Source organism: Pan paniscus, chromosome 14, assembly GCF_029289425.2.
Source record: "Pan paniscus chromosome 14, NHGRI_mPanPan1-v2.0_pri, whole genome shotgun sequence".
In the NCBI taxonomy this organism is placed as follows: Eukaryota; Metazoa; Chordata; class Mammalia; order Primates; family Hominidae; genus Pan; species Pan paniscus.
Window position 1 is genome coordinate 115,044,983 of NC_073263.2, and position 17,764 is coordinate 115,062,746.

A 17,764-nucleotide genomic window follows, 5' to 3' on the forward strand; every position below is an offset into this window, starting at 1 on the left:
CACTGCACTCCAGCCTGGGCGACAGAGCAAGACCCCATATCAAAACAAACAAAACTGTGATGATAAAAAGCGCCATAAACACTAATATCAAACCATGCTACTCTGTCTTAAATTTTCAAATAGCTTTGCACCTGAAATACAAAATTAAGTTTGGAAAAACAGTTTTTAACTGTGTTGCTCACAAGCTAATTAACTGTATAAGTTCTGCCATGTGAAAGGTTAAAAAATAAAGTTCATTTTGGAAAGTGGGCTTCTGCTTACTGAGACGACAGTCTTTACATGAGAGTGGCGGGAGATGCTCCGGGACCCCCAAAGAGTCTCAGTAGTCCTGACAGCGCACCTGGGCACCGTCACCATTGTCCCAACAGTGCACCTGTGCACCGTCACTGTTCAGCCCGGCGGGTGCTCTTCCTGCTGTTTATCCCAGAGAAACGAAGCCGTGTTCACACAGTAGCCTGTACACAGGTGTTTATAGCAGCTTTATTCCTATTAGCCATAAACAGTCCAAAGGTACTTCAGTGGGTAAATAAATGTTCAACAAACTGAGCTATGTCCATACCACGGAACGCCACCCAGCAGTAAAACCACCGGCACACACCTCCGAGAACTGCGCAGAGTGGGCAGCAGCCCCCAAAGGCTGCGTACTGTGTGGTTCTTTTTATGTCACATTTATGAGGCGAGAAGATTCTGAAGTTGAGGAAAGGCTCGTGGTTCCCAGGAATTGAGGATGGGCAGTCTGGGGAGGGGCTGGGGATGGCACTCGCTGTCTTCGCTGTGTCTGTATCGGCACCTGAGTGGGGGTCTGGGGAGGGGATGGGGATGGCATTCGCTGTGTTTGCTGTGTCTATATCGGCACCTGAGTCAGGGTCTGGGGAGGGGCTGGGGATGGATGGCACTCGCTGTCTTTGCTGTGTCCGTATCAGCACCTGAGTGGGATCTTGTGCTGTAATTTGGCAAGATGTTACCATTGGGGAAACTAAAGGGTAATGAGGACTTTGTATTACTCTTAAAACTGCAGGTTAATATATAATTATCTCAAAATAAAAAGTTTCCGGCCGGGCGCGGTGGCTCACGCCTGTAATCGCAGCACTTTGGGAGGCCGAGGTGGGTAGATCTTCTGAGGTCAGGAGTTCGAGACCAGCTTGGCCAACATGGTGAAACCCCGTCTCTACCAAAAATACAAAAATTACCTGGGCATGGTGGCGCCTGCCTGCAGTCCCAGACACTTGGGAGGCTGAGGCAAGAGAATCACTTGAACCAGGGAGGCAGAGGCAGAGGTGATAGAGCAAGACTCTGTCTCAAAAAAAAAAAAAAAAGTTTCCATTTAAAAAAAGTAAATTAACAAAAATTGTTTCTTATATATAATTGCCTGCTAATGTTTTGTAAACGGGAGGAAATTATGATTTGCTTCTGGTTGTAGTGATTTTAACTATTTCAAGAGTGTGACTTATTTAAATTCTTACATTGTTTTATCCATTCCAGAGTATTTTTCTCTTTGAAAATAATTCCCAGCAGAATTGTCTTATCTGGACAACTTCCGTGTTGCCCTCCCAGTGGCTTCTTCCATTACAGTGACTCTGCCCGGCTCTCAGGTTTTCTCGCTCTCTGGGCAGCCCTCACCGTGCACCTGCTGCCGGCCGCTTGGGGTGCTGGGCCTTCTGCACATCTGCACCCGATGCCACAATGTATTCTTTCCACTGTTCAGTCTTAGGATTCGTTTCCATTTAGAGCTGCTGCCCATTCTCGTGTTTCTGGAAGGTGCTTTCACTGCTGATGAGCCTAGTACAGTACCTGTGGAGGTAGGGTTGCAGGGGTCACACTAAACAGGAGCTCAGCCTCAGTCATGACGTGGGTTTCCCCAAAGTCGCCATGCCAGCCCGTCCTGCTGCTGTGCCGTGAGCACGCCGTGCTCCACAGCCTCCTTGCACTTGCTCCAGGAGTGGAGCATCTCAGGGCTCTGATGGGGGCTCCAGCGTCCACTTCCTGATGGCTGGTCTCTCGAGCCCTTCCGGAGGCTCAGCCCGTCCTGCTGCTGTGCCGTGAGCGCGCCGTGCTCCACAGCCTCCTTGCACTTGCTCCAGGAGTGGAGCATCTCAGGGCTCTGATGGGGGCTCCAGCATCCACTTCCCGACGGCTGGTCCCTCAAGCCCTTTCCAAAGCTCAGTGGCACCTGGGTGTTGTCCTGGCGGTGTTCCTATTAAAGCCTCCAGGTCGTTATTCTGTAGGGTGAGGATTCTCTTCTCATTTGTAGGAATTATTTTTTATATGCCGGCAGATTTTTTTGTCCTTCTTAAAAATTTATTTACTGAGATGAAATTCACATAAAATTCGCCATTTTAATCATTTGAAAGTCAGCCTTCAAAATGTTTTGCCACCATCACCACTACCCAATTATATCCACCTCCCCAAAGGAATCCCCATAGCGCTCAGTTCTCCCCCCAGCTCCTCGAGGCCATGGAGCCACTTCCTGGCCCCGTGGGCCGCTGCTTCTGGCCATGTCGCGTGGTGGCTTCCGTGTCTGGCTTCCACTTAGCATCACGCCCTGCAGGCCTGGCCGCATCGCCATGCGCACCAGCACTTCACCCCTTTTTATGGCTGAAAAACATTCCATTCCAGCATGTCAGATATGTTTTTGCAAATGTCTTGCAGTTTGTGACTCGCCTTTTCACTCTCTTAACGGTGTCTTTTGATGAACAGAAGTTCTTAATTTCAGCATCATCGCTTATGAATTGTTTTCTTCGTGGCTATCTTCTGTGTTCTGTGTGAAAGATCCGCCTGCCCCTGGGTCGTGAAGATGCTCTTTACTGTTGTCGGTGAGTGTTCTGCTGTGCTTTTCTCATTAGATCTTCAGTCCACCCAGAGGTGAGCTTCGGTTGTGTTGGAAGTGAGGGAGTGGATGAGGATTCATTCATTCACGTGCGTTTCTGAATGCCATGCGTTGAAAAGACCTCCTTCCCCCCTTCTATAGCATCACCCTGTCAAAAACCAAGTAGCCGTGTGTGTGTGCGTGCATGTGCATGTGTGTGTTCTTTGTGCATGGCATGTGTACCTGTGTGCATGCATGTGTGTGCTTTGTGGTGTGTACATGTATGCTTTGTGGTGTGTGTACATGTGTCTGTGCTTTGTGGCATGTGTACATGTGTGGGGTATGCTTTATGTGATGTGTGTACATGTGCATGCATTTGTGTGCCCTGTGTGGCATGTTACATGTGCATGTATGTGTTTGTGTGTGCATGCATGTGTGCGCTTTGGTGTGGCATGTGTACATGCATGAATGTGTACTTTATGTGGTGTGTGGTTTGTGTACGTGTGTGTGGCATGTGTGCATGCATACGTATGTGCTTTGTGTGGTGTGCGTGTGGTGTATATGTGTGTGGTATGTGTTCGTGTGTGTCTGCTTTGTGTGTGGTGTGTGTACCCGTGGCACGTGTGTGTGTGTGTGTGTGCACATGCCCCTCTGACTCTGCCCACCTGCCCTCGGCTGCACCGCAGCTTGATCTCCGTGTTTGGGTCCAGCTTTGTTCTGTAGCTAGGGTCGTCTTGGCTCTATTCGTGCTCTTTCCAAATTCCACTCGAGTTTTTAGATTCAGCTGGTCAGTTTCACACACACAAGTCTCTTGGCGCTCCTGTGCGTCTGTTGGCCAGGGGAGGGAGCATCCGCCGCTCCGCCGTGCTGAGCCCTTGGCGCTGTCATCTCAGTCTTCCGTCTTTCGTGGGTCTCAGTGTCTTGCAGTGTCAGGTGCAGGCCTTCTTTTGGGTTGAATCCTCAGGATGTGATGTTTTTGTTGCCATTATAAATCGTAGTTCTTTACAAGTTTCTTTTCTTTTCGTCTGATGCTGCTATCGTCTACAGTTTTGTTTTCTCAAGATAAAAATCATCTTTCAGGTTGGCCGGTGTCAGCCGTGCCTCATCCGGAAGGCTGCCGTAAGCCTGCGTTTCGCAGAGCTGCGCTGAGGCTCCCGTGTCGCGGCCGTCCGGCTGGCGCACTGATGTGGCTGCAAACCTGGGTATCAGATCAGCTGCCGTGGACACGCCGATGCTTCTCGCTGGCTTCGTGCCCTCCTGGGGCTGTTGCTTGTCGTCCTGTCGCTTTCTCTCTGCTTTGAGGCTGGTAGTGGGAATGCGTTTCTAACACTCCCACCGGGCTATTCTGATTCAAGGTCAAGAAAATGTATCACAAATATTTAAAACAATTGGAAAATATTCTCATTCAAAAATTTCAGCGCAATCTGTATGGATATTTGTTTCAAATATTTTTAAACAATTTTTTTCTCCCAGTAAGGTTAATTCAACTAATAGCAGCCTCCACATGTCACCTCTCAGACCCAGCAGACGCCCCAGGACCAGACACACACACGCTCCGTTTGCGCAGCTTCTGTGTTTTGTCGTGGTGGCTCTGCTGGGTCTCGGGGTGGCCTTGGGATGGGGGTGACCCTGGTGCACTGTGGGGTCTCATGTAAAGCTGCGTCCTGCCTCTCTCAGGTCACGGAGCTGCTGGACGTCTCCATGGAGCTGGGCTGTTTCCTGGCTGGAGCGCTCGTCTCCTCTCAGGGCCCCGTGGTCACCGAGGAGATCGCCACCTCCATCGAACCCATCCGCGACTTCCTGGCCATCGTTTTCTTCGCCTCCATAGGTAATCTTCCTTCTTTACATTATGATTGTGTTGGTTAAACGTATGCAGAGTGGTTCTGTAATATGTTTACGTGCATATATATTTATATAGCAAAAATGGTTATCTTAAAAATTAAGTGTATTCAGCATATTTCAATTTGGATTGCTAGTAGCCAGAAACTGTTTTCTGCTTTATAGAGCGCAGAGAAATCTTATTTTATTATACTGTTTCTTCTGTCCAGCTTTTCCTTTAGGCTCAGGGTACGTGTGTGGGTCTGTGACACGGGTAGTGAGTGTCACAGGGCTTTGGTGTACAGATGATTTTGCCACCCAGGTAATAAGCATAGGACCCTCGGCAGTGTTTTAATCCTCACCCTCCTCCTCCCAGCCTCCACCTTGCCCAGGCCCCAGTGTCTCTTGCTCCCGTCTTTGTGTCCACGTGTACTCGGTGTTGAGCTCCCACTTGTGAGTGAGAACATGTGGTATCTGGTGCTCTGTTCTTGTTTTAATTCCCTGAGGAGAACGGCTTCCAGCTGCATCCGTGTTGCTGCAAAGGACGTGATTTCATTCTGTTACGGTTGCGTAACATTCCCTGATGTATATGTACCACATTTTCTTTATCTGGTCCACGGTTGATGGACAGTGGGATCCTTGGAATTCACAATCTGGGCCGATTCTGTGTCTTTGCTGCTGTGAATGGCGCAGTGATGAACGTGTGAGTGCGTGTGTCTTTATGGCAGAAGGACGTATGTTCCTTTGGGCGCAGACTCAGCAGTGGGATTGCTGGGTCGAATGGTAATTCTGTTTGCAGTTATTTGAGAAATCTCCAGACTTTCCATCGCGGCTAAACTAATTTACTGTCCTACCAGTGGTGTCTAAGTGTTGCCGTTTCTCCACAACCTCGCCAGCGTCTGTTGCCTTTTGACTTTTTAGAATCGCCGTTCTGACTGGTGTGAGATGGTATCTCATTGTGGTTTTGATTTGCGTTTCTCTAATGACCAGTGACGTTGAGCATTGTTTCCACATACGTGTTGTGTTGGCTGTGTGAATGTCTTTTGAGAAGGGTCTGTTCCTGTCCTTCCCTATTTCCTAATGGGGCTGCTTTTTGCTTGCAGATTTGTTTAAGTTCCTGATAGATTATAGATATAAGACCTTTGTCAGGTCCATAGTTTGCAAGTATTCTCTCGCATTCGTAGGCTGTCTGCCCTGCTGAGAGCTGCTTTGCTGGGTGGAAGCTCCTTGGCTCACTTGGTCTCACTTGTCAGTTTGTTACCGTTGCGATTGCGTTTGTAGTCTTCTTCATGAAACCTTTGCCAAGGCCAGCGTTCAGAGGTTTTCTTACAGGGATTTTACAGGGTTCGGCTTTACATTTAAGTTTTTGTTACACCTTGACTTGATTTTTGTATGTGGTGTCAGGAGGGGGTCCGGTTTCAGTTTTCTGCATGTGGCTGGCCCTCGATCCCAGCACGGTTTGTTGAGTGGGGAGTCCTTTCCCTGGTGCTTGTTATCGTAGGCTTTGTGGAAGAGCTGATGGCTGTGGGTGTGCGGCCTGATTTCTGGGTCTTCTGCCTGTCCCGATGGCTTGTGTGTTTCTGTGCCAGTGCCATACTGTTCTGGTTGCTGTAGCCTGTGCTAGAGTTTGGAGTCAGGTGGCCTCCGGTGCCTCCAGCTTTGTTCCTTTTCTTGGAGTTGCTTTGGCTGTTGGGGCTCTTTATTCTGCAGGAGGAAGATTATGCCACGCACACGATTGCTGATCAGTGCCATGCTTTATTAACGCCGAGATGTGTGGATGATATGACACGATCGCTGATCACTGCCATGCTTTATTACCACCGAGATGTGTGGATGATACGCACACGATCGCTGATCACTGCCATGCTTTATTACCGCTGAGTTTTGTGGATGATACGCACACGATCGCTGATACGCACACGATCGCTGATCACTGCCATGCTTTATTACCGCCGAGATGTGTGGATGATATGACACGATTGCTGATCACTGCCATGCTTTATTACCGCCGAGATGTGTGGATGATACGCACACGATCGCTGATCACTGCCATGCTTTATTACCGCCGAGATGTGTGGATGATATGCACACGATTGCTGATCACTGCCATGCTTTATTACCGCTGAGATGTGTGGATGATACGCACACGATCGCTGATCACTGCCATGCTTTATTACCGCCGAGATGTGTGGATGATATGACACGATTGCTGATCACTGCCATGCTTTATTACCGCCGAGATGTGTGGATGATACGCACACGATCGCTGATCACTGCCATGCTTTATTACCGCCGAGATGTGTGGATGATATGACACGATTGCTGATCACTGCCATGCTTTATTACCGCCGAGATGTGTGGATGATACGCACACGATCGCTGATCACTGCCATGCTTTATTACCGCCGAGATGTGTGGATGATATGCACACGATTGCTGATCACTGCCATGCTTTATTACCGCTGAGTTGTGTGGATGATACGCACACGATCGCTGATCACTGCCATGCTTTATTACCGCCGAGGTGTGTGGATGATACGCACACGATCGCTGATCACTGCCATGCTTTATTACCGCCGAGATGTGTGGATGATATGACACGATTGCTGATCACTGCCATGCTTTATTACCGCCGAGATGTGTGGATGATACACACACGATCGCTGATCACTGCCATGCTTTATTACCGCCGAGATGTGTGGATGATATGACACGATTGCTGATCACTGCCATGCTTTATTACCGCTGAGATGTGTGGATGATATGCACACGATCGCTGATCACTGCCATGCTTTATTACCGCCGAGATGTGTGGATGATATGACACGATCGCTGATCACTGCCATGCTTTATTACCGCTGAGATGTGTGGATGATACGCACACGATTGCTGATCACTGCCATGCTTTATTACCGCCGAGATGTGTGCTCTCGGTGGGCATTGAAAGCGGCCAGATCACCTTCAGGGGAGAATGCGTGTTATTCTCATCACCTCCTCATCACAGGCACTGGTGCCCACACAGGGCAAGTGGTGGGAGCTCAGGGTCAGCCACAGAAACTAACATGTCAGTGGCAAATTTGGAGGAAATACTAACTTTGACACAAAAAGTCTAAATTGAGCATAGTGAGATGGGCCGCTCTGGAAATCTCCCTTGTCAGGGTCTGTGGAGTAGCCTGGAGTAGTGATTTGAGAGGGTGGAATCACAAGGGATCTGGTGTCAGGCCACATCCCTGGCAGCTGTCCACTCAGCACAGGGTCTGAGATGCCCTGTGCTTTACAGGGGCCACAGACTCAGCACAACCTCAACAAAACGGAAAATTCAAAAGCTGATTCTGAATTTTATGTGGAAATTCGAAGGCCATAAATAGCCGAGGCAGTCCTGAAAGCAGCACAGAGTTGGGAGGGTTGGGCCCCTTGTCGCAGGTGAAATAGGACCATTCAGCAGGGGCTCCGTGACCTTCTGACCCCAGTGCAGCCTCACGAGTCAGTGTGTCCCGGGAGAGCCTCTCGGCTGCCATTTGATCCCCTTGCTCTGCACCCCCGGCCCTCCGTGTGTGACCCCCACCTCCTCCCCCTGCCTCCCGCCCTACCTCTGTCTGTGACCCCCACCTCCTCCGCCTGCCCCCCACCCTGCCTCTGTCCGTGACCCCACCTCCTCCCCCTGCCCCCAGCCCTCCCTGTCCGTGACCACCTCCTCCCCCTGCCCCTCGCCCTCCCTCTGTCCGTGACCACCTCCTCCCCGTGCCCCCCGCCCTCCCTGTCCGTGACCACCTCCTCCCCCTGCCCCTCGCCCTCCCTGTCCGTGACCACCTCCTCCCCCTGCTCCCCACCCTCCCTGTCCGTGACCACCTCCTCCCCCTGCTCCCCACCCTCCCTGTCCGTGACCACCTCCTCCCCCTGCCCCTCGCCCTCCCTGTCCGTGACCACCTCCTCCCCCTGCGCCCCTACCCTCCCTGTGTGTTACCCCCACCTCCTCTCCCTGCCCCCCCGTCCGTGACCCCCACCTCCTCCCCCTGACCCCCTGCCCTCCGTCTGTGACCCCCTCCTCCCCCTGTGCCCCACCCTCCCTGTGTGTGACCCCCACCTCCTCCCCCTGCCCCCGCCCTCCCTCTGTGGGTGACTCCACTTCCTCCCCCTGCCCCCCGCCTTCCCTGTCCGTGACCCCACCTCCTCCCCCTGCCCTCCCCCTGTCCATGACCCCCACCTCCTCCCCCTCCCCCCGCCCTCCATCTGTGTGTGACCCCCACTTCCTCCCCCCGTGCCCCCAACCTCGCTCCTGGTGACGCCTCCTCAGCAAGCTAAATAAACTGATTTCCTGATCTTCCTTTCACTTCTTTTAGACGAGGACTAATAAAATGGATCAGGCCTGACCTGATTTTTCCCACATTGCTCCAGCCCCAGGCTGCCCTGGCCGTGGCCTGTGACCTGGTGTCTTGTCCGCCGGGGCTTTGTTGCACGTGCATGTCTGAGAGCTCCTGTTAAAAATCTGAAATTTCATAAATATGTGATTTACACAGACATGCTTGCCTTGTCTTCAAACTAGAGTTCTTTTATGTTGAGAACCCTTTCTATTCACATCATTCTACGTGTTTTTGCTCTAGTTTTTGGTACTGAGTATATCAGGGAATTCAAGTTAATTTTTCTGCCATCTGAGAACTTGTTTATAGCTCACTTTTTTCTCTAACTCGGCCAGGACCTTATTTTTGTTCTGGAGTCCAGGCAGCACGTAGACGGCATCTGCCCGCTTCAGACGGCACCTTTGCCTCTGTGCGTGGGACCCGATATCCACTTCAGGGCGGCAGAAACCCGGGTGGAGCTCCCAGTTCCAACAGATGTGTCCGGGCTGCCTGCCCGGTGCAGCCGCAGAGACTCCTCTGCAGGTCAGCCACAGCCACAGCCACAGCCACCTGCAGGCTGGCAGGCGTCGCCCTCAGGTTCCCGCCCCGAGGCTCGTGCCCGCTGGGTGAGGCCCAGGCTGTGCTTCTGAGTCGAGGCTGCATCTGAAGGGTGTGAAAGGGGCAGGGCAATCTTTAGGCCCTGAGTGAGGAAGGGCTGCTGCGCCGAAGGATGGCCCAGAAGGCACCACAGAGCAAGGTCGGGGTCTCGTGGACGGCGCGTGGCAGTGTGGCTCCGGCCCAGGTTTCGGAGCAGGTGGTCTTCCCACTAGACGAGGGTTCGCCAGCTGCGGCCCAAGGCCTGCTCACCACCTGCCTTTGTAAATGCAGCTCTATGGAAACAGCCACGCTTGCTCATTCACTCTTTATCAGCAGCCGCTGTTGGGCTACTTATTAGCTCGGGCCATCAACAAAATCCTCCAGACCGGGCACTCAAACAGTAGATGATTATCTCTCACCGTTGTGGGGGCTGGAAGTCCAAGATCCAGGTGTCTGGCAAGGGCCATGCCTGCTCCACAGATGGTGCCTCCTGGCTGTGTCATCCGTGGCTCAGCCGCCATGGCCTGCGCGGAGAGATTAGGTTCTCACGCATGTGGCCTCATTTTGCCTTAAGTAGCTCCCGCAGACCCTGTCTCCAGATACAGCCACACTGGGGCTGGAGCCTGAACGTAGGAGTTCGCAGGACACAGCTCAGTCCACAGCAGGTGTTCGTCCATAAAGCACGAAGTGTTTTCCATCTTGGCCTTTGTGAAGATGCCTGCCCAGCTCCCTAATTCCTAGTCACTCCAGCTTTATCGACAATGTCAGTCATTGGGTGTGTCTGGTGAAATTTACAGCAAGGATTTCATCCTCTTCTCATGTTCCCCGCATTCAGAAGCAGGCACCGCTGGCTCTGGGACAGTGCTGGGAGCTGCCTTGCTGTTGGGCGTCCCTCCCTGGTGGGTGCAGGTGTGCGCCCCTGCCAGCCTCGCTCACCTTCACGCCATGGCCTGGTGCCTGTGCAGGCAGCGTCCTTAGCAGCCCTGAGCCAGGCACATACCTCACATGGCATATTTCCTTTACTCAGCCTCCAAATCCACATTCACAGATGAGGAAACTGAGGCACACAGAGATTGAAACATCGAGCTGGGTCCACAGTTAGTGAATGTGGTGCTCCTGGGCGCTGTGGGGCCGGTGGGCCCCAGGAACCCAAGACTTGAGCCCAGAGCCCACACAGTTTCTCAATGCTACACCAAGTATAGGTTTGATGTTTGTTTTGAGAATAAATGACCCTACATAGAAAAGTCAGCATACCTCATTAAAGAAATTGAAGGGAGGTTTCCTGTCTCTCATTTTCATTGCTGTTTCTGGGACTGACTGGAATGCATTAGGCTCCATAATTATTGGCTCACTCCCCCCACCCCCACTCCGCCCCCAGGGCCAGGAGTTCTTAGCTCAGGCAGGGGTGGAGTGAGCCATGTTCCCAGGGCAGCCCTGCCTTGAAGGAGCTTGCACTGAGCTCAGGCAGGGGTGGAGTGAGCCATGTCCCCAGGGCAGCCCTGCCTTGAAGGAGCTTGCAGCCCAGGGTTGGGTGGGGGGCAGATGCAGGGACACAGCTGTCCAGCTCAGCTGAGAGCACAGGAGCTTCCGGGGCATCAGCGACTCGCCGGGGTGAGGGATGCCGCCAGGTGCAGAGGTGGAGGCTCAGGGCGTGCTGGGGAGGAAGAGAGGCTTGTGGAAAAGTCCAGAGGTAGGAGATGGGAAGGAAGCCTGGAATCTCTGGAACAGGACATTCCCAAGCAGGAAGGAAGCCAGTGGGGCTGGAGATGAAGGAGAGGCTTTCCACTGGGCAGCAGCCGGGAGAAAACGCAGCCCGGAACGCCCAAGGTGGGGAGCCCTGGGTACCTGTGTGGCCGCGATGCGAGGCCCCCTTTGGGGAGAGGTGGGAGCGTCCCCTGTGCCATACACTGTTGTGAGCTTGTCTCAGTTGTGCCGGCATGGACATAGGGCCATGACGGTAGTGACTTCCTAGACACCAGTGTGGCCAAAGGCAGCCTGGACGGGCATTGCAGCAGGGCAGAGGCACAGACATCCTGAGGGGAAGCAGGACTGGGGCCGGGGCTCGGCTGACAGCTGGGGAGAGAGGAAGGTGGACCCCAGGCTGCCGTGGGGCTGGGGCTGATGAGGGGGACACAGTGGGGCCAGGCTGGTGGCCGGGGTAGGAGGGGCCGTGGGGAGCACTGAGAGTGGGCATGGAGGGGGCAGCTCTGAGACCCAGACCCAGGAGGAGGGGCCGTGGCTAGAAGACTGGGTGGCCGGAGAAGGCAGCCCTCAAGCGCAAGAGAACCCCGGGTCGTGGCAAGAGAAAAAAGGCCAGTGTTTACATTTGTGTTTCTGGGTCAGGTAGAGACAGTGGTTTGTGAACGGCAGAAAGGTCACGGGCCTGTTCCGTGCACCTAACCCTGGGGTCTGGGTCCTTCCAATCAAGAGGAGGCCTCTGGGCTGCCGGGCTTCCTCCGAGGGCTGACATGCATCGCTGGGCGGCTCCAGGCTGTGGCTGGAGAGCTGAGCCCAAGCTCAGGTCCAGCCCCAGCACCGCCGGCCCCTCTGCGTCACTCGGCGGGACAGCAGGACCAAGCAGCCCAGTGGGCAGCCACACACGGTTTCCGAGAGTCCTGAGAGCAGAGAGAAGAAATATGTAGAGACAACGTTTCCCATTGTTTTTAAAAATGTGTGAGCCAAATAAAGGAAGGAAAGGAACATTGACCACAGGCGTCCTGTGAGCGTGGCACTCCTGGGCACTGTGGGGCTGTGGGCTCTGGGATCATCTGCACCTCAGCTGGAATATTTCCTGAAGGAGTGCCAGACCGAGTGCTGCCTCTGTGTGTTTTGCTGTGTCCTCTGCAGTTGAGGCCTGTTGCAGGGAGTGGAGCTGGGATCCCACCACATCAGACAGGTCATCCCAGGGCAGGCTTTTCCCCGGTTCGCTCAGGAAAGGGGCGGCTTTTTAGCATTTGCTGTTGCTTTCACACGTGCACTTGGGAGGATTTAGGATTTTAATTCCTGTATTGAAGCAAGTGACACACTGAAGTTGTGAGAAATAGTGTGCACTGGGGGAGGCTGTCCTGTGGTCGTAACGTGTCTGTCCTGTTCCCAACAGGGCTCCACGTGTTCCCCACGTTTGTGGCGTACGAGCTCACGGTGCTGGTGTTCCTCACCTTGTCAGTGGTGGTGATGAAGGTATGGACTGGAAGGGTCCACGCCCCTCGCAGTTTGCAGGCTCAGCACAGCCCTCCCTGTGGCCCTGGTTTCCAGTGGAGCCCACATCGGGCCTGCAGAGCCGGCCCTGCCCCTCATCTCGGAGGAGGCCCACTGGGCCACTGGACCCCGGGGAGGCAGATGTAGATTAGGCTGGGCGGTCTGGGTTTGTCCATGTGATCGATTGTTTCAGAATTGAGCGTGTTTAAAGGGGGGAACTAACCTTTTGGGACCCTCAGGACGGGCCTTGGCCGCAGTCCAGCCCGTCCTCCTCTGACAGATGCAGACATGCTTTTTAAAGACTGGAAAATGGTGTAGGCACTTTCTGTCTGTCCCCCGTGACTGCCAGTGATCGAGCTGCCTGTGTCCACATTTAATTGAAGGTGTGATGACCTAGTCAGCAGCCAGTGGCTTTCTGGCTCATAGACAATGACTTAGGTCGTTTCCGTTTTAAGGAGCCAGAAGCTGTGATGATCGTTGGACCACTCCACCAGCTCTTAGCCGCTCGGCCCAGAGACACACCACCAGCTCTTAGCTGCTCGGCCCAAAGACACACATCTCTCTGTATTAAAAAGAAATTTCCACCTTGAGTACCCCACGCTTAATGCTATTAATCTAGTTTGGTTGGGGCGGGGGCGGGGGGGCTTGGGCAAGGCTTATTGTTTTCTGCTAATGAACCGAAAGGCTTAATGTTGCCTTTTTTGTTCAGTGTGGATTATTTAAGAGGTTTTGCGTGTATTTGGTGCCTTCGGGTGTTTGGAGTGCTTCTGTGCCTTTCCCTACTTGACGTGTTATTCAGGGACCATCGCAGCGTGCCTGTGGCTCGTCTGGGTTCTCTGTTTCGTGTGTGTTTAACTCTGTGCGGGTCCAGTCTTCAGCAGTGACGTGATGAACCGCTCTTGCAGTTTCTCCTGGCGGCGCTGGTCCTGTCTCTCATTCTGCCGAGGAGCAGCCAGTACATCAAGTGGATCGTCTCTGCGGGGCTTGCCCAGGTCAGCGAGTTTTCCTTTGTCCTGGGGAGCCGGGCGCGAAGAGCGGGCGTCATCTCTCGGGAGGTGAGTGGCTTCCCCCCGCGGAGCGCTTCTCGGGTGGCACGGGCTGCACTCTGGGTTTGAGTCGGGTGTGGCGAAGGTGGCTCGGCTGCACAGCGGGGCCTGGGGGCAGGGTCCTCCTCCAGGGGGGCACGCAGAGGCCTGGCTGCTCTCTGCTCATCCAGCATGTGGCGTTTTCAGAGGAAAGTTGCAGTTAGTACTGCTTGAACTATTGCATTAACCTTTTACAACAAGTCTAATTAAATGTCAGATATTTCTTCTGAAAGAAAACTAACTTTTTAAAGCTGAACTGCCAGTGTGCACATAAGTAGCACCCCAGAAACGTGAAATACCCGTAATAGCAGTGTGCCCGGAGAGCTGGGTGGAGGTTCCTGTGGACACTGAGATGGCCCTGGGCATTCGGACTCACGGCCTTGTCTCCTTGCATTGTGTGTGAGGCGGGTAGAAGTCCAGGTGTTGAGTGCAGTGGAAGTAATTGCTGAAAGGTAGAATTGCTTACAGGAAGCTCCACCTGAGGCCTGACCCAAGGCTGCATCCCCAGGGTCAGGGAAGCTGTGGGGCAGGCTGGCTTGTTACTGTGGCCCGGGGTTGGCCTTCAGGCAAACACAGGCTAAAGCTGTTATCCTGTGGCCCATCAGGACTAACCATGCATCATTGATCTTGAAATCACAGTCTCTCCTACATCCCAATGTCCTCAGCTTCTGGCTGTACTTCCATGTGCTTTAAAGAGATAGTAGTGAATTTATGATGTGCAGGCGTCCCTCCCAGCACTCGGCATGACCGCGCTTAGCTTCCATCCCCCCCCACCCCCCGCCCGTGCAGGCACCCCTCCCAGCACTCGGCGTGACTGCGCTCAGCCTCAGGACTCTAGCTTTGCAGGCGTCCCTCCCAGCTCAGTGAGACCAGCCCTGTGCTTTCCTGTTGCAGGTGCTAGTCCTGACAGTCTCTGTGACCCGCTCTGCACTTTGCTGTTGCAGGTGTACCTCCTTATACTGAGTGTGACCACACTCAGCCTCTTGCTTGCCCCGGTGCTGTGGAGAGCTGCAATCACGAGGTGTGTGCCCAGACCGGAGAGACGGTCCAGCCTCTGATGGCTCGGAGATGATGGACCATGGAAGGGAAGCATCTGTGGGGAGTGAGCGCTTAGATGGCCAGCAGGTGCTCCTTCTGGGAAGCTCACACCTTGGCAACAGAACAGCCCTCTAGCAGAGCGTCAGTGCAGTCGTGTTATCCCGGCTTTTACAGAATATTCTTGTCCTATTTTAGAATTTTCCAGAGTCGTTTATTTGCAGTCCGTTGATTATGTGCAGTAGACCCGGGACACTGCGTTTTACCGATCACCTTGAATGTGGTGCCTGGATGTGCCTTTTTTTTTTTTCCCTGAAATTATTATTAATTTTCTATTGTGAGTTCATCAGTTCATAGTTTTTTTAGTAAAGAAGCAAAATTAAAAGGCTTTTAAAAATGTACAACTTCAGAATTATAATCTGTTGGTCAAATATTTGTTATTAAACATTTCTGTAATATGAAGTTGTAATCCTGGCCGTGAGCTTAGAAGCTTACTTTTGATTCTTAAAGCCTATGTTTTCTAAAATGAGACAAATACGGATGTCTATTTGCCTTTTATTGTAACTTTTAAATGAAATAATTTCATGTCAATTTCTATTAGATATATCACTTAAAATATTTGGTTTTAAATCACAAGAATATGTATTCTTTAATAAAGATAATTTATGATCATGGTATAATTAATTGAAATTTATTAAAATCTGTTTTTATTAATTTTTTTGTATTGAGTTTATCTTTACACAAAATTCCAGCCAATTTTTTTTTTACTAAGATGATTTCTATATTAACATGCTATTCTCCAAGACACCAAATTAATGCAGTGTTAATTGATAAGTTCTAACTTTTGATATTTAAATGTCTATTTTGGTGATTATGTGCCCCATTTTAGAAAACCACACAGGTGAGGATCTGAGCCTCACAAGGACTTCCCTAAGAGGCATTGTGCTCATCTGTTTTGTGCTGCTGTAATAGAATGCCTGAAACTGGGTCATTTACAAAGAACACAAACTTATCTCTCGAAATTCTGGAGGCTGGGGACAACAAGATGGAGGTGCTGGCAGGTCAGGCCTGCTCTCTGCTTCTGGGATGGTGCCTGGAACGCTGGGTCCTCCAGAGGGAGGAAGGCTGGGTCTTGGGGAAGGCGTGAGAACAGACAAACATGCCTGAGTCCCCGAGTCTGTGATGCTCCTCATTCTTCAGCACGGCCTGTGCCCAGGACGGGGCGCTCCTCTAGTGCAGAGCTCACACCATGACTGTGGTGTCCTTCAAATAACACTGCTGCTGCCAGCTTCCCAGGGACTCTTCTCCTGTGTGATTCCAGTGCCTTGCCTATGTCCCTGCTAATCTTCTGGAGTTTAGGGGTCCGTGCGAAGCCCACCCCACCTGAGTCCTTTCATCCTGGGTGCCTTCACCTCCATCCAGGACTCCGGGGTTGCAGCCACACATGCTCATGTCACCGTGAGGCCCGGCCCTCCAGGGCCTGAGATATACAGATGCTATCCCCCTGGGCACCCAGTGTTTCCCCTTCCTCCCTGTCTGCCTTTTGCTCAATCTCTCAGCGCCCTCAGGAAGCCCTTTCACAGCTCAGCAGGGAAACCTCTGGGCTCCTCCCCCTCCAGCAAGTCACCTGGAAGCTCTAAGGCTGGCCATGGAAAGCTGAACCCACTGCCAGGGGACTGGACAGAGGCTGGTCTCATTTTCCAATCCCTTCCAGAAGGAAGGAGGATGCTTCTCCTGAGAGCAGCGACGGGTTTGTGTCCTGTGACCTCTGCCTTCCCTCGCCCGGGGGAGGATGATGGGGCGTCTTTTTGGCTTTGGTTTAAGTAGCGAAAGAGATGGAGTGTTCAAAGGATTGAGGGGTCGGCCGAGGGTGGGGCTTCTCAGTGAGGGGCGGGTCCTCTGGGCATCATGAGGGCCTGGGGAGAGGACCCTGACCCACTGCCAGGGAGCTCTGCCAGAGGTTCCCATGGGACATGGAAGGGGAACCGACATCCGTTTCTGCACTGGGGTGTGGACACCTAGCCCCACACCACCTAGGTTCCCCCACAGGGGCCTGAAGACTGGAGGTTCTCTCCAGAATGTTCTGGTTTGATTCTGAGAGCAGGAGAGACACCCATAAAAATGATTGAGGTTAAATTTCTGGCCAGGTAGATGGGAACTCACAGCCAAAATTTAATTAAGGAGAATAAACAATTGTGCCATGCCATGCATCCAAGTCCGGCAGGGCAAATCGATACCCGCTACTCACTGAGCTTCCCCTGGGCCGGAATGTTCCCCCTACATTCGCAAGAACAAAGCCTCCTTCCTGTAGAAAAGAAAACAAAAGTAAAATAAAAAGAACAAAGCCATTGGGCTTGGGTTTCCTCTTTCCAATCAATCGATTGGTCATCGTCAACACATTGGTTTTTTTGTTGTTGTTTGTTTGTTTTTTTGAGATGGAGTCTCGCTCAGTCACCCAGGCTGGAATGTGATGGTGCGATCTCGGCTCACTGCAACCTCCGCCTCCCGGGATCAAGCGATTCTCCTGCCTCAGCCTCCCAAGTAGCTGGGATTACAGGCGACCACCGTCATACCCGGCTACTTTTTGTATTTTTGTAGAGACAGGGTTTCACCATGTTGGCCAGGCAGGTCTTGAACTCTTGACCTCAGGTGATCTGCCCGCCTCGGCCTCCCAAAGTGCTGGGATTACAGGCATGAGCCACCGTGCCTGGCGTCGTCAACGCTTTGAAAAGGTATGATGAAATCGGGCCACCTGTGATTTTTACCAGTTGAGCATGAAGAAGTGAACCACTGAGCATGAGCTGGGCAAAAGTGAGTGGTGAAAACATTGTGAAGAGCTAGGGCTTTTCAGGAAAGAAGAGGAGACTAACTGGGCTTCCTAAAGTCAT

The 17,764-nt window shown here is 52.4% G+C and overlaps 1 protein-coding gene across 3 annotated transcripts in view; it reads left to right on the forward strand.

Annotated features, from left to right (window-relative positions):
• TMCO3 (transmembrane and coiled-coil domains 3) overlaps positions 1-15,590 on the forward strand; it is a 62,400-nt gene extending 46,810 nt beyond the window's left edge. For 2 of the 3 annotated variants that reach the window (XM_034937061.3, XM_055097046.2), the window contains 4 exons: positions 4,484-4,634; positions 12,659-12,738; positions 13,662-13,811; positions 14,786-15,590. In XM_034937061.3, the coding sequence (XP_034792952.3) occupies positions 4,484-4,634; positions 12,659-12,738; positions 13,662-13,811; positions 14,786-14,899 (495 nt within the window). In that variant the 3' untranslated portion in view covers positions 14,900-15,590. The remainder of the gene's footprint in view (positions 1-4,483; positions 4,635-12,658; positions 12,739-13,661; positions 13,812-14,785) is intronic. The other variant, XM_034937063.3, reaches the window with a different exon arrangement.
• The last annotated feature ends 2,174 nt before the right edge of the window (positions 15,591-17,764 follow it).